Source organism: Parus major, chromosome 4 (genome assembly GCF_001522545.3).
Source record: "Parus major isolate Abel chromosome 4, Parus_major1.1, whole genome shotgun sequence".
NCBI lineage: Eukaryota > Metazoa > Chordata > Aves > Passeriformes > Paridae > Parus > Parus major.
In genome coordinates this window covers 2,533,556-2,547,021 of record NC_031771.1, presented here as the reverse complement: position 1 = coordinate 2,547,021, position 13,466 = coordinate 2,533,556, and the positions used below count along the sequence as shown (strand labels likewise).

Sequence of the window (13,466 nt, the reverse complement as noted above, 5' to 3'; positions counted from 1 at the left end):
TTTGATGCAGATCCCAAGAGAACCTGGTGGGAACCACTCACCTCTTAACCCTCCGTGCCAAGCATCAGCCAAGAACTCACTTTAATTAGAAATAACTTTAGGTGGAGATTATAAACATCTAGATCCAGGTATGGCACAACCCCTCCCTGTGGGAATGGTGAAGGTGAGAGCGATCCTGGGGCTCATCCATCCTCTTTGGAGGCTCCCACACCATCTCACAGCGGTTGCTTTGAGAGCTCAGGGGTTTTTTTTGAGTCAGATTTCTTTCCTGTGTCCCGTCCCTGAAAAGATGGAAGTGCACGAGGAGCAGGGGCAGCTGCAGCGTGTCACTCCCGGCCGTGCTTACACTACAATTTCAGGGGGATTTACGCCCTGCCCCATGGGAATGGCAGCTTTGCTCGAATTCTGAGAGCGTGCTGAGCTCTGGGATGAGGAAACACCGCTTGCCCTGGACCTTCGGGCAGCTGGGGAAAGGGAGGTCATCAAACCCCTGAACTGCTACATTTTTCTTCCCCTTAAAAATTACTTTTTTTTTAATTTGCCCACCATGGAGATGGGATAGAGCTCACCCACATGAAGGACAGGGCTAAACATCCACCGGTTTCTTCCCACCTGTGTACTTCCACGTCCTTCTGGAGTCAACAAATAGCTCTTCTGAACAATTCTTACCCCTCAGGAGCACAGGGCAGGACAGAGGGGGATACAGGGGCTGGGTGGGTGTTTGCCAGTTTGCCACTGCCCAGGGACACATTTTGGGCATCCAGTGGGTGGGCAACACAAATTTGGTTCCTATGGACGTTCAAATCCTCCTCCCAGAACGGCCAAGCCAGATTGTAAACGGGGATAATCCTGCACAGGGTCACACCAGTCACACCCGCATCACCTCAGTCCGAGGCCAAGGCACATTCCTGTGCCAGGCTGGGGTCCCCATCCCAGGAAAATGCCACTCCATGGAAAGCCTCAGCCAGACTCTGGGAAATTTCCCATTCTGTGTTCCCACAGCCAGGAGCCAGCAGCAGACCCTATCCAACACCTGCAATTACCAGCTCCTGCCGGGAGCTGTCAGAAAAAGGCACCAAATCCTGGAGCAGAGGAAAGCGCGCTTGGCAAATCAACCAAAGGTTTCACGGTGCCGCAGTCCAGCCTAACTCCCCCCCCCAAAAATCCCAATTTGGACACAAATCCGGGCAGGAAGAGCTGCCACAGCCGAGGGTGGGGGGAAGCACATTCATCCTTTTATTGGTGGTGCCTGGGAACAGCCCAGGCACCCAAAACAGAGGGAAACAGCGGGAAAACAGGGAAAGGCCCTGCCAAAACCCAGGGAGCAGAGGAAGTGCCAGCGTTGTGCCACTAAACCCAGCGTGTCTCAGGGCAGGGGGGCTGTGTCACTGCTGTCTCACGAGGAATTGGTGACCCTGGATTCCGTGGATCGGGACAGTGGGAAGGTGGGGGGTCTCCAAGGGGTCCGGCAGCACGGTGCGTCCCGCCGCGGCCGAGGCAACGCTTTTTTGGTGCCGTTCCTGCAGATTTTGTGGGAGGAAAGAAAGGAATCTGGGGAGGGTCAGGGGGAAGGGATGCTCCTGCCAAGGTGTCAGGCATCACATACCTCTGCATCAGCTTGTGGATGAGCAGCTGGATCCAGGGCGACTCGGGGGCCACGCACACCCGCCTGTTCTTCTTCAGGGTGAGGCTGCAAGGCCAGGAGGCCCCTCAGCCCCGTGCCCGTCCCTTCCCCAAAGCTTTTCTAACCCACAGAGAAAACCCCTCCGCTCCCTCGGCACGGATACGATCCCTGGGCTACACAGACATGGAATTCTGGGGCCTCGACCTTCACACCCTGAGCCACACAGGGAAGGAACCCCCTTGCAATTGGGAAGAGAGTCACCCCAACATTGGTGGGCTTCCCACACAGGAACAATTTGCAGGGGTTGGTTTCCAGGCTTTGCACTTACATGACCTCCTTCCTCCGGCAGTGAATGCCCGGCGGGGTAACGTCGATGGTGAGGATCAGCCCCAGGTTGATGACGTGGGCGGTGGATTTGATGCACTTGCACCTCATGTTGGTCAGCAGGCTCTCCAGAGACAGACCTGTGCCCCAGGACAGCCCACACCAGGTCTGGCCCCCCGTGGGGGAGCCACATGGGAACACCCCTTCGCCAGGATCCCATCCCTGACACCCACGGGCTGCTGCTCATGGGGTTTGCAGCTAATCCCTCCCAGCACAGCCTCAGACCTTCTCTTCCTGTACATGGAAGGGGTTTTAGCTGCAGGCTTGGAAAAACTTAACCAACATTTCATGAATTCAACCCAGCAAGCACTTCAGTTTTGTGGGGGTCTGAAAGAAAAAGCAGCCTAAAGCCACGAGGCAAAACCCCCCTCTGCACCCCCAGTACTCCCCTCCAGCTTGAGCCACAAACTCGAGCTCAAAGGCAGCCAAGAAACCCATCTGAAAGCTTACGAGAAGCCACGCTCAGCCCCGTCTGGGACATCCAGTGCCACTGTCTGGGTCATTGGAGGGGAATGTGGATGGACAGACAGCCAAAGGCACTCACCACCCCCCGGCACCGAGCAGCTCAGGAGCAGGAGCAGGGCCAGCGCCGCCGGCAGCAGCCGCATCCTCGCTGCCCGCCCCGAGCTAGGCCAGGCCTGTTTTATAGCCAGCCCCTCGCCCCAGAGGGGGATTTCACAATCCCCCTCCAGGGCTGGGAAGTGCCGGGGGGGTGGAAAAAGGGGTAGCCCCACACCTCAACTTCCCTGCCATCGCTTCCCCCCCGCTGCACGTGGCCCGTGCTGCCTCCCCACCAAAAAAAAAGCAGAAAATGCCGTAGCCTCCTCATCAAACCTGCCGTGGTTTTGACCAAAGGCTGGTGCCCCCCGTGCCACCCTCCCCAAGCACCCCAAGCCCATGGCATGTCACATGTAGGGAGGCAAGGGACAGTGACAGAAGGCCACCACCTTTATTGGGTCATGCCCAAAAGGGACACCCAGCGCGTGGCTCCGGGATGGGAGAGGCTGGAAGCAGGGATGGGCATCTGCAAGGGTTTAAAAGGGTTTAAAGGCATAAAAAGGGGTTCAGGCAGCAGCATGCTCCCCTCTGGACCGCGGTAAGGCAACACCAGGATGGGGAGGAGAGGCAGTTCTGGGCCCAGCACATCTGGCCGTGTCTCTGGCGGCAGCTTCCTCAGCGGGGAGCCTTTTTCTTCCTCCTGCCAACAGCAGAAGGGGGAGGAACATGTGAAGACAGGTTCCCACGGGATGCCCCTGGTGCTCAGGGCCAAAGGGGAGCTTACAGCTGAGGCAGGTCCCGCAGGAGCTTCTTCACCCAAGGCGTGTCAGGATCCACACAGACCCTCTTCAGGCTCTTTAGCTTAATCCTAGAAAACACGGGGCCTTTCAGCAGCGCCACTTCCCCGCCTTGCAGGCTCCCTTCTCGCAACCAAAACCAGCGCGAAACTCAAGAAAAAAACCGGGGAAGGAGGGCGGACCCTCGGGAGGCACTTACACCACCTGGAGGCGCCGGCAGCTGCTCCCCACGGGCCACACCTCGATGCTGCTGTACTTCTCCGGGGGGATGAAGGCTCGGGTGCTCTTGAGGCAGCGGCAGCTCAGGTTGCCATTGGCTTCCAGGATTGCTGGAGGGGCTCACACGCATCACCTCAAAAGCCGCTGCCGACCCCAAAACCCTCCCCGGGCAACGCATCGCCCACCCCATACCCGGAAAGCCTGGCAGCCCCCACAACCCCCAAGGGCAGCCGTGGGGGCAGGGGAGCCTCACCTGTGTCCCCGGGGTGGTGGGACAGCAGCAGCACCCCCAGCAGCAGGGCTGCCCGCACAGCCATGCCGGCCCCAGCCCCGGCCCCCATCCCTCTCCCTATTTGAGCAGGGAAATAGGAGAAGTGAGGCGGCGCGGGAGGCACCGGGGTCGCCGTGGTTTTGCCCGACCCCTCTCCCTGCTGACGATAAAACGTGGCTTGGGGCTTGGCAGGGGGGGGCAGCTTCCCGAAACCGGCTCTGCTTTCCCCTTCCTTTTCTTTGTCGTTTCCTCCAGATTCTTAAGAACCTCCTGGTTCTTAGTGCTCACAGCCCCACGGTTGTGGGTTTCTGGGGTGCTTCTCTGTCCTGCAGGATCGGGTATTACTCATTCCTCCTACAACCATTGCCCCCCAGCAAGGCACAGCCCAGCAGCACTCTGGTGACATTCAATTTGGATTTTTTTTTACCCCAAAACTCTGCCAAGTGACTTCATCCCCATTCCCAACGTGTTTTCTTACTGACCTGGACTGGTTTTTAAAGCCTTGCAACCACCAGTAAATCCCAGCTCCATCACTTGGATGTGAGGCACTTGAGCTGCTTTGTCCCATCTCCCAGCCTGCCCCTGGATCCTGGAGGTATCCAACACCAGGTTGGACAGAGCTGGGAACAACCTGGGAAAGTGGAAAATGTCCCTGCCCATGGTAGGGAGTGGGACTGGAGGGGCTTTGAGGTCACTTGTAATCCACGCCATTCTATGATTCTATGTCATACATGGCTTCTAAGCTAGGAGATCCAGGGGAAATGCAACAGAAAGGAAAACCCTGAAATTTATTGGACTTGAGCTTCCAGAACAGGACATGCCACGCTGTGCCACAGAACCCTCAGACACACGCTCTGTCACCAAGCACTTCACATGGAAAAAGTCACAAACTCATTCCTAAAGAAGCAGGAGCAGGCCCTGCCAGGGAAGAGCTTCGCAGTCCACAGGCAACTAAATCAATGAAGGATTGACATTCATGCTGATCCAGGGACCGAGAGCAGGGGAGAACCCCCCCACAAACCTGCCATGGGGCTGGGGCCAGCAGTGAGCCACCCTCCCCACAGCCACTGCCCCCAGAGCCAGACGTGGGGCTTTCGGGAAGAGGAGGAAGCGAGGGCAAAGTGAGGAGCAGCCAGGTCTGCACACCTGGGCATCGTCTGCCAGCCTGCCTCGGGGCTCTGGGCACCAACTTCCTTAGCAGGAAACTTATTTTTTCTTCCTGTGAAAAGCAGAAGGAGGAGAAATGTGTGAACACAGAGAAAAGCAGCTCTGGGAGAGGAAGCTCCTGACCCAGCTGAGGGAAGTCGCTGCCGTTTCCCCGCGGCGGGCATCGCTCGCCGGGATGGCCACAAACCCAGTGCAGGCACAACCAAGGACAGCAGCTCTGCTAGCCCTGCAGCTCTGCCAGCCCTGCAGCTCTGCCAGCCCTGCATCAACACACTACTGCACCTGCCACCAGCACACCCTGCTCCTGCCACTGTTCCCCTCCTGGCTGTCCCCCCAAACTGTTCTGGAAGTGCAGCACCGTGCCAAAGGCAGGGGGAGCATCACCCACAGATGGGTTGTGTTGGGCTGAACGCTGCTTTGCACAGCCAAGTGTTGCTCCTCCTCGCTTTGGAAGTGGCTCCTTTGGACAGCAGCAGATAGCTCCTGGGCCCAGGAGAGCTGCCCAGAACCATGGATGTGCTGGGATGGTGTCCAGGGACACCTGAGCCAAATGAGTTTCCATCCAACAACTTACGTGCTGGCGATGCGCTTCAGCAGCTTCTTTACCCAGGGGGCTTCGGGATTCACACACACCTTCCCTGAGGTTCTTAGTTTAATTCTGAAACGCAAGGAGAGCTGCTGAGCATTCCTGTCCCCTCCAAGGGCAGGGATTCAAGCAGCCAGAGCTGATGGGCAAGGCTCAGCTTTCGCCCACAGCACCAGCGATTGCAGAAAGCTGCCAGAGACAGAGGAAGCCACAGCATGGCCGGGAACAAGCAAGGCACAACACATGAAGCAGAGACTTGAACCCCAGAACATTGCTCAAAGACAATTTTTTCTGGAGATTCACAAATGTAACGGCATCGAGCAGCTACAAAAACCTGGGAAAATCGGTTATGGCTCAGTGTCTGAGGAAATGCTTCCTCCAGGTTGTAAACACCCCCTGCTCCAGCTCCAGGAAATCACCCTTTCCCCTGCTGGAGAGATTCCTTTAGGCCCTGGAGACCTGCCTTTCTGCACCTGGTGTTTTCCAGCGAGCAAGCTGGTGGCATTTTTGGACCAGTTTAGTTCCCAGCAAGGCGGCGGAGAAGCGGGACGGCGGCAGCAGCAGAGCCCACGGCACTTACATGATCTCCGTGCGCCTGCAGCTGCTGCCCACAGGCCTTATCTCAATGCTCTCGTATTTCTTGGGACTGATGTATTCCGAGGTTGTCTTGGCACACCTACAGCTCAGGTTCCCGTTCACCTCCAGGATGGCTGAGAGAAAAGGAAACAACTTACAGACAGGGCTGACAGGGATGGAGCAGCTCCAGGAGCCAAAGCAAGTTCCCCTTCCCATGTTTGCACTGACAGCACTGCAGGGAGCACGGTGACAAGCTGCCACCTGTTCCCTGCTCCCACACAGCTCCCAAAGGCTACAGCAGACCCCTGCAAAGGACAGCTGTGCTTTTCCCCTGGCAACAAGGCAAACCCTCAGCCAAACAGGCAGGAGCACCCCAAGCTCCCCAGTGGCTCTGGGCGCAGGATGGTGCCAGCAAAGCCACCCGGAGCTCACCTGCGTGGGCACAGTGGGACATCAGCAGCAGCAGCAGCAGCAGCCACGGGAGCAGGGGGGCTCCCATCCTCAGTGAAGGCTCAGCCCCACGGATGCTCTGCGGGACGGGGCGCACAGACACCCCTATTTATCGGGGAGGGTGACGCTCCGACACGGAATTCACACCTCAGCAGTCACAGCCGGGCGGTGGAGCACAGAGACAGCTGATGTCATCTCTCAGATGCCCCCCACAAGCTCAGTAGGCAATATTATTAATTAAAAGCAGCCATTGGGACGGAGCGCGACGTTTGGAGCCCCCACGCCTTGTTCCTGTACCCACATTGCCCTTCATTCCCTTGAGCATTTGCCCCTCAGCCACAAAAAAAGCCCAGAATGAAAGCAGAGTGCAAGCCCCTGACTAAGCAGGGGGGTTTTTAGTCTACTCAAACATTTACATATTTCTTTCTTGAAGCTATATTTTTCCCCACGCTATTTTTGCTGCCTCTCACATAAGCGATAACGCCTCACGCCGTACCGTGAAAAAAAAACCAATGGTGATCTCCCTGCTCTGTGTTTCCACTCAGATCTTTCAAATTTCACACTTGGCTGGGTGAGGAACTCACCCAGGATGGCCACAGGAGCACCCCGTGGCCTCGGGTGCTGGTGGGGTGGGGGCTTTGCCCCGGATAAAGTTGGCCAAGTCACCAGTCGGGAAGCAAAAGCGCAAGGGGATACGTGGTGAGGCAAGGAGGAAGGAAGAGGGCAGAAGAAAAGAGATGTGGCTGCCTGGTAATGTTGTAATTTGGAGCTTTCAAATCACATCAGCATTTTATATAGTACCAAAATGGTCAATTTTAAAAAAGGCTCCCGCTCAAACTCAAGCTATGCATCTCTCTTTGAACACCTTGTTTTTTCTTCTGAGATAGGTCCAAAAGTCTTGTCAAGTGCTTGTCCAAGAGATGATTGGAGACTTTAACTCCCTGTACACCAGGGTCACAGAGAGGACAGGAACAATTTCCATGAGCTTTTCCCAAAGTCCTGCAGAAACAATGGGGTGCCTTGCTGTCACAGCAGTGGAAGAGGAGCCTTAAAATGGGGTTTTGTTTAATCCTTTCGGAGTTTTCAATCTCCTTGCAGAGAGTTATTAGAAGGAACACAATCAAGGACTGGTTTTGCTGGGTTGTGGCAGGAGTCTCTTGGGAAAAATGCTGGGAATTTATCAATTCCCATTCAAATTTAGCAATTTATCAGAGAGATGTCAGGACACCTATGCAAACTGCTATGGAGACACAAAGGGCATCTGAAAATCCTTCTGAAGCTCCTGACTACAAAATGATCCAGCTTTTTAGAGCTGGGAGAAAAAACAAGAGAAGTGAAATCAACTTTCCCCAGAGCTGCACAATGGAAAAGATGGGAACTGGAGGAATCCAACAGCATCCCTGGCAGTGCTTAATGAAAACGGTACAACAAGAAAACTACCCCCAGACACACACAACAGACAGACCAAGAGGATCCAGATCATGCCCCTGACTTGTGGCCACAGGGAAGGTGTCCAGCTCCTGCCTGCCCTGGAAAGAAGTGGGAGCCACAGAGGCACCAGCTGGATGGATTTTGAGAGGGTCTGTGGTGGATGAGTAGTGTGTAAGTGATGAGTGCTGGGGTGGTTTCTCAGAAGGAAAAGCTGCAGTCGTGGCAGCGGCCGATATTTCTGCACAATGAGTGACCAAGGGAGAAGCAGGGTGAGGATGTGAGCCGTGGCTGTATTTAAGCTGACTGCTTCCTGGATGCCAGGAATTCAGAGGAGTGGCCCTCACATAGAGATGTGTGGCCTCATACCAACTGAAACACGTACAAAGCACCCTCACAGCTGCTCTGTCTTCTGCAGCAGCTGCCCCTGCGCAGGCAAGACTTGGATTTTAGGTATTTTTAACCTAATTTTAATTGAATTTTTGCAATATTTTTTACACCTGTAATACTTTTTCACCCTTCCCATGGTACCTAAATCAGACACCTCCAAAAAAAGTGGTGCAAACAGCACCTAAAGGCCACATGGAGAACCTTTTCCATGTTTACCAGGATGGGCAGAAACCCGACCCTGACGTCAATGCCAAGGAGACGCGGCTCTCCAGCCCTTCAGGAAGGATTCACAAGAGGCTGCATCACAAACATCTGCAGCAAACAAACCTCTCAGCCACGCTGAAACCATTAACTCCCCTTGTGCTGAGAGAAAGTGATTTTTCAGCTTACTCCTCCTCTGCCCACAACTCACTCAGGGCTCCTTGCAGGAGACAAAAAAAAAAAAACCAACCAAACAAAAAAAAACAAACCAAAAAACCCAAACCTGTGGGGTTTTTTTTAAAATTATCCCCCAAAAACCCCGATTGCAATCAATCTTCACCACTGTGGTTTGTGGTCCATCACCTGCCTCAAAGATAAAGATGCCTCCTGCCGAAACCCGAGCAACCTGAAACCCACACACATTTCAGCATCAACATGAGAGCACCAGAATTAGCCAAAGCCCAACGAAATCAGTCCGAAATTAGCTCGGGTGAACAACAGATCGAGCTCACTGTCACTTGCTGTCTTCAAGTGAAGATTTGTGACTCGCTGGTGATGTGAGGGGATGAAATTGTGGGTTTGGCCCATTTTTGGAGACAGCAGAGTGGTGTCATGACACCTCTGCAAGCAGATGAGAAACCCACTCTAGCATCTTGAAATGTATTTGGTGTGCTGAGGGCTAAAGATGGGAATATGGCAAGATGGAGCTTCGGAAGGGATGGGATAAGGAAGATGGAGAAAGGCTGGGAGCAAGAAGAAGAGAAACTAAAGACTTTTAAGAAATGTAAATCTAATATTCCTGCCTCCCCAGTCCATCTTGAGCCGTAGGACCTCCGTGGAGTGGCTTTCTGCTGAAGGGACAGGAACAGCAGACACTGCCAGCGCGTGGCCCCACAACGGGGAACGTTTCTGGGAAGTCCTGACCACCCCAGAGATGCAAATGGCACCGAGCAAGCGCAGGAGAAAAGCCCCAGACTGCTGTGCCAGCTGGTCCTTGCTGCTAGAAAAGCACCGTGGAGAACACCCCGGTACGCCCTTGCTGCTCCAGAGTGCTCGACTCGTTTCCAGTCCCAGTTACTCCAAAACAGATCCAACACCGAGCAGAGACACGGCGTTATTCCTCAACTGGAATAACTTCTGCCTGGCACAGAGGATGTGGAGCAGGAATGGGAGGCAAGGACTTTCCCAGGAAGTGTCACTGGGGCCGTGTGCCCCGGCTCCCTGCCCACAATTTGCATGTGGGCACAGGAACCGGTCTAGACGCCGCAGGTGCCGCCGAGCCCGCGGGCGCCGTTGGCCATTTGCATCGGGCCACGGTGTGACAGTGATGGCTCAACCCTGGCCGTGGAGCAAGGGGATGAGGAGGGACATCTTCATCCTGAGGGCAGGAGGGAGCCAAGGAACAGCAGCTGGGGATGCTGTAAGCGAGCTGTGCCTGGAGACTCGGCCTTGCTGCCCTCGTGTCAACCTGATGTTCTACGTGGCTGGCTGGGAGGAAGGTCTCTGGCTTTCAGCACTTCCTTCCTTCTGGGGCTGGTGAAGAAGCACTCCAGGTCCATTCACAAAACCAAAACACGCTCCTGGAAACTCCTCCAGCTACATCCAGCCTGTGCTTCATAAGCTGGGAAGTTTCTGCTGAGCTGTGATTGCTGGAGCAGAGTTATTCCTACTGGGGCGGCACATTCAGGCAAACACCTGGCAACAGTCCTGGCACCAAGCTCTCCAGGAGTGTTATGGCAAAGTCTCCTCCCCTTCCCCTTGAAGTCTGACATCTTGATAAATGCAGCAGCTACAAGTTTGGTTAGAGTCTGGTAAAGCATTTTATATTTTTCCCATTATTCGTGGTTCCCGTTTCAGTTGGGCCCATCATTTAGTTGTCTCCACATTACTTGCAGAATAACCCAGAACTGTTATTTCTGGCAGAGCTTAACCTGGCCTTGACCCATGGTCTACAGCTCAAGTCAGAAGACAGCAGGTCATCCACGGAAAACAGCACTTCTCCTCAACCACACACAAAGGTAAAAACACTCCAGGAACAGACCCCAACTCGACTGAGCATCTTGGGCTTCCATCCAGAGTTGTTATTCATGTCCTCTAAATGTTTGGAGGCCCTTCCTCCTCTTGCCAGGAGTCTCCCCACTTTTTCCCCTTGGGGAAGATGCTTTCCCCACATTTCACCCACAAGCCACCATAGGAGCACAGATTTTTATATGAGGGAAAAAAAAACCAAAACAAGCCAAGAGCAAGTGCTCTCCAGCAGCAAGGAGAAATGCACATGGCAAGGAGGGGAAATCCAGGTCTTCACTGAGAAGGAAGCTGCAATACCAAGGAAATGAGCAGCCCTCCCTTTGGAAAGCCCCTTGTCCACTTTTCTCTTGGAACCAGCACCCCTGAATCAGCACTCACACTGGGAGATGCTCCCAGAAGAGAAACTCCAGCCCAACTTCTGCAAAGGAGGTAAATCTCAGCAGCTGAAAGAATCGATACTGAAAGGAGCTGCCTTGGGCTTAAATAACCCAGCATTGCTCAGATTTGGGGGGCTGAAGGAAAGGTGGGTGGAGCACACAAGTCGTGCCCCAGGCTGGGAGGTCGCCAAGCTCCGTCCTGCCGGGTGGAAACGGGGAGGGAGATGAAAGGGCAGCGCACAGGGAGAGAAGAAAGGCTGCGGGAGACACATGAAAGTGAAACCAAGAAGCACAAAGCCATAAAAACCATGAAACCCTCTTTGATCTTCCCTCAGCTTTTATCTCGCCTGTCACTTACGACACACACCCTGAGAGCTAATAAGGCCCAAAGTCTCAAATCTGTCACAGGGCACAGCCTTGGGTTGGATACAGAACATTCCTGAAGCTGTCTGGGTATCTCCCCTCCCTCCCATACCCCACATTCCCGTGCTGCTTGGGGCAGCAAGGAGTGAGCATTTCACCTGGCAGCTCCTGTGCATGTGGAGCATTAGGAATGCACTTGGAAAGATGTCTCCCAACATCTTTCTCCCAACATAACCTAAGCACAACAAATGAGGGACTTTCCTCTTGCCTCCAGGTTGGGGCTGGGGGAACGTGGGCAGCTTAAATGCTGGCATTTTGGAGGTACAAGGTTTAGACTTGCCGTGGCAGGAGTCTGCTGTGTAAAAATAAATTAAAATAATAAATATATATCTAAAAGCACCACCTAGGTTCTCATTTTGCAGCGGGTGCAGGCTCAGAGCTGGGACCACTAGAGAGCAGCAGACACCACTGTCACAGAGAGCAAACCAGCAAGGAAAAACCCGATCTGCCCAAGCCCCCAGATCCCAGGCAGAGCATCACAATCCGAGCAAATGGACTGTAGAGAAATAAGGAATGATCTCTGTAGGTGCTACACGTGCCTGTGCTCTCATCACAGAGGGGCTTTTTTCCCCCTGAAAGAAAGCTTTCAGGAGCATTTCTGAACCACCAGAACTCAGACCACTGGAAGGACAGAGGAGGCAAGAGCTGAAATCAAACAAAGGGCTCCCTCCTCTCCCAAAACAGAGAGGTTGGTGCTCTTTGCTCAATTCCCAGGCAAAAGCAGCAGCAGAACTGGCTTGTCTTGATGTTCTGCAGCAAAGCAGAGTTTAGGGGAGGTTTTTGGGTGGGGAGAGGCATGGAGGCATCCTGGAAATCCAGAAATGCAGGTTAGACCCCACAGACCCTGCAGCAATATAAAGGGACCTTGAGGAACATCGCTGCACGGCTCACCCTCAAAGTTCAGGAATACACAGAGCTGCCTTCTTCCTCCTGCACGGCTGGGGGCTGCTGGATGAAATCTGCATCACTCCTGTGCTTTCCCAGCACTAGAGATGTGTTGTTGGTGTACCCAGAGCTCTGTGCCATGCCTTTCCAGCAAGTGTGCCCTGCCTCTATTCCCAGCTGGAAAGCTGAGAGGTTAAGCAGTCCTAAGCTGAGCCAGGAGCCTGAGAGGGTTCAGCTGCACACCTGGGAACAGCTGGAAGCTGCTGAGTGTCACACAAGTCCAGGAACACAAGGGCTGGGGCTTCCCACTGGGAGCAGCTGGACAAGCAGAGCACAGGCTGTCACTGGAGTGTGCCACCCCACCCTGTTCGTGGTTAAACCCCGGCAGAGCACACACTTGGGATCTCTTTGCTGAATCCCAAAGAGGAGCAACTTGGCATCCAAGTGTAGGGGAGCACAGGGCAAACATCCTTGCTAAATTCTCCTGGGGTTTTGCTTGTAAGGGAGTTTTGTATCCCATAGACATGCTTAGCCCAACACACTAACAGGGGTGCCAGCCTTCAGTGTCAGGCCACTGGAAAGACAAAGGATGGAGAGCCTATGGAAAGGGCTTTTTCCCCAGGGTTCATGCAAGCTGCCTCCCAGGAAGCATCCAGCCCTGGAGCCTGGCAGATATAACCAGCCTGACAGTTATGTCCCAGCCACCCTGAGCCTGGTTTTTCCTGTCTGCTAGGACTGGTTATCATTCCAGCTGGAGGGGAGTGATACTGGGAAAGCCACCCCATGGGACTGCAGGGCATCCAGCTGCTCCCCAGAGAGCACAGAGCTTTGCAGGGAGTGTGGATAAAATGCATTTCCAAGTCAAACATCTTCAAAAGCTGGGAATTTCAATATTTGGGAAATTACAGCCAAAGTAAACCAATGCTTTAAGTCTATCCCACTGCTTCAACACTCATCCAGCCTTTGGAGGCAACTGCAAAGGGCCCTCCCCAGTTAAATTCGTCATGCTAAAGGAAATGATGTTTATCTGTCCCAAATTCACATGCCTGGGAGTGAGAGACCAACAGCAACACAAGAGTGTGATTCACAGCACATTTCCATCGAGCCCTGCCTCACCCCAAGTGTGGTCTGTGCTGTTGGGTCAGCCTGTGGAAGTGTTTAA

The 13,466-nt window shown here is 54.1% G+C and overlaps 3 protein-coding genes across 3 annotated transcripts; all 3 read right to left on the bottom strand.

Moving 5' to 3' along the window:
* Positions 1-1,215: 1,215 nt before the first annotated feature.
* Positions 1,216-2,616, bottom strand: LOC107202713 (C-X-C motif chemokine 2-like). The gene is made up of 3 exons (XM_019006431.2): positions 2,553-2,616; positions 1,953-2,088; positions 1,216-1,690 (listed from the first exon to the last, which is right to left on the bottom strand). Exons 1-3 carry the CDS (start codon positions 2,614-2,616, stop codon positions 1,351-1,353), a joined length of 540 nt encoding a protein of 179 aa, XP_018861976.1. The 3' UTR covers positions 1,216-1,350.
* Positions 1,216-3,854, bottom strand: LOC107203335 (alveolar macrophage chemotactic factor-like). The gene is made up of 6 exons (XM_015625316.3): positions 3,776-3,854; positions 3,503-3,632; positions 3,291-3,374; positions 1,953-3,206; positions 1,607-1,690; positions 1,216-1,520 (listed from the first exon to the last, which is right to left on the bottom strand). Exons 1-4 carry the CDS (start codon positions 3,837-3,839, stop codon positions 3,182-3,184), a joined length of 303 nt encoding a protein of 100 aa, XP_015480802.3. The 5' UTR covers positions 3,840-3,854; the 3' UTR covers positions 1,216-1,520; positions 1,607-1,690; positions 1,953-3,181.
* A 708-nt stretch (positions 3,855-4,562) lies between these two features.
* Positions 4,563-8,425, bottom strand: LOC107203336 (C-X-C motif chemokine 5-like). The gene is made up of 4 exons (XM_015625317.3): positions 6,555-8,425; positions 6,127-6,256; positions 5,535-5,618; positions 4,563-5,012 (listed from the first exon to the last, which is right to left on the bottom strand). The coding sequence occupies exons 1-4, from the start codon at positions 6,619-6,621 to the stop codon at positions 5,000-5,002; spliced, it is 294 nt and encodes a 97-aa protein (XP_015480803.1). The 5' UTR covers positions 6,622-8,425; the 3' UTR covers positions 4,563-4,999.
* Positions 8,426-13,466: the final 5,041 nt, after the last annotated feature.

What these genes read in the sequence shown, in the direction of transcription:
- LOC107202713 (XM_019006431.2), bottom strand. Translation starts at nt 2,616, where the DNA reads ATGCGGCTGCTGCCGGCGGCGCTGGCCCTGCTCCTGCTCCTGAGCTGC. An exon ending in CTGCTCGGTGCCGGGGGGTG is followed by an intron (nt 2,089 to 2,552) that starts GTGAGTGCCTTT and finishes CCTGGGGCACAG; the next exon opens with GTCTGTCTCTGGAGAGCCTG. An exon ending in TGCCGGAGGAAGGAGGTCAT is followed by an intron (nt 1,691 to 1,952) that starts GTAAGTGCAAAG and finishes CTGGCCTTGCAG; the next exon opens with CCTCACCCTGAAGAAGAACA.
- LOC107203335 (XM_015625316.3), bottom strand. Translation starts at nt 3,839, where the DNA reads ATGGCTGTGCGGGCAGCCCTGCTGCTGGGGGTGCTGCTGCTGTCCCAC. An exon ending in TGCCGGCGCCTCCAGGTGGT is followed by an intron (nt 3,375 to 3,502) that starts GTAAGTGCCTCC and finishes CGTGTTTTCTAG; the next exon opens with GATTAAGCTAAAGAGCCTGA. An exon ending in CTGCGGGACCTGCCTCAGCT is followed by an intron (nt 3,207 to 3,290) that starts GTAAGCTCCCCT and finishes TGCTGTTGGCAG; the next exon opens with GAGGAAGAAAAAGGCTCCCC.
- LOC107203336 (XM_015625317.3), bottom strand. Translation starts at nt 6,621, where the DNA reads ATGGGAGCCCCCCTGCTCCCGTGGCTGCTGCTGCTGCTGCTGCTGATG. An exon ending in GTCCCACTGTGCCCACGCAG is followed by an intron (nt 6,257 to 6,554) that starts GTGAGCTCCGGG and finishes CTTTTCTCTCAG; the next exon opens with CCATCCTGGAGGTGAACGGG. An exon ending in TGCAGGCGCACGGAGATCAT is followed by an intron (nt 5,619 to 6,126) that starts GTAAGTGCCGTG and finishes CTTGCGTTTCAG; the next exon opens with AATTAAACTAAGAACCTCAG.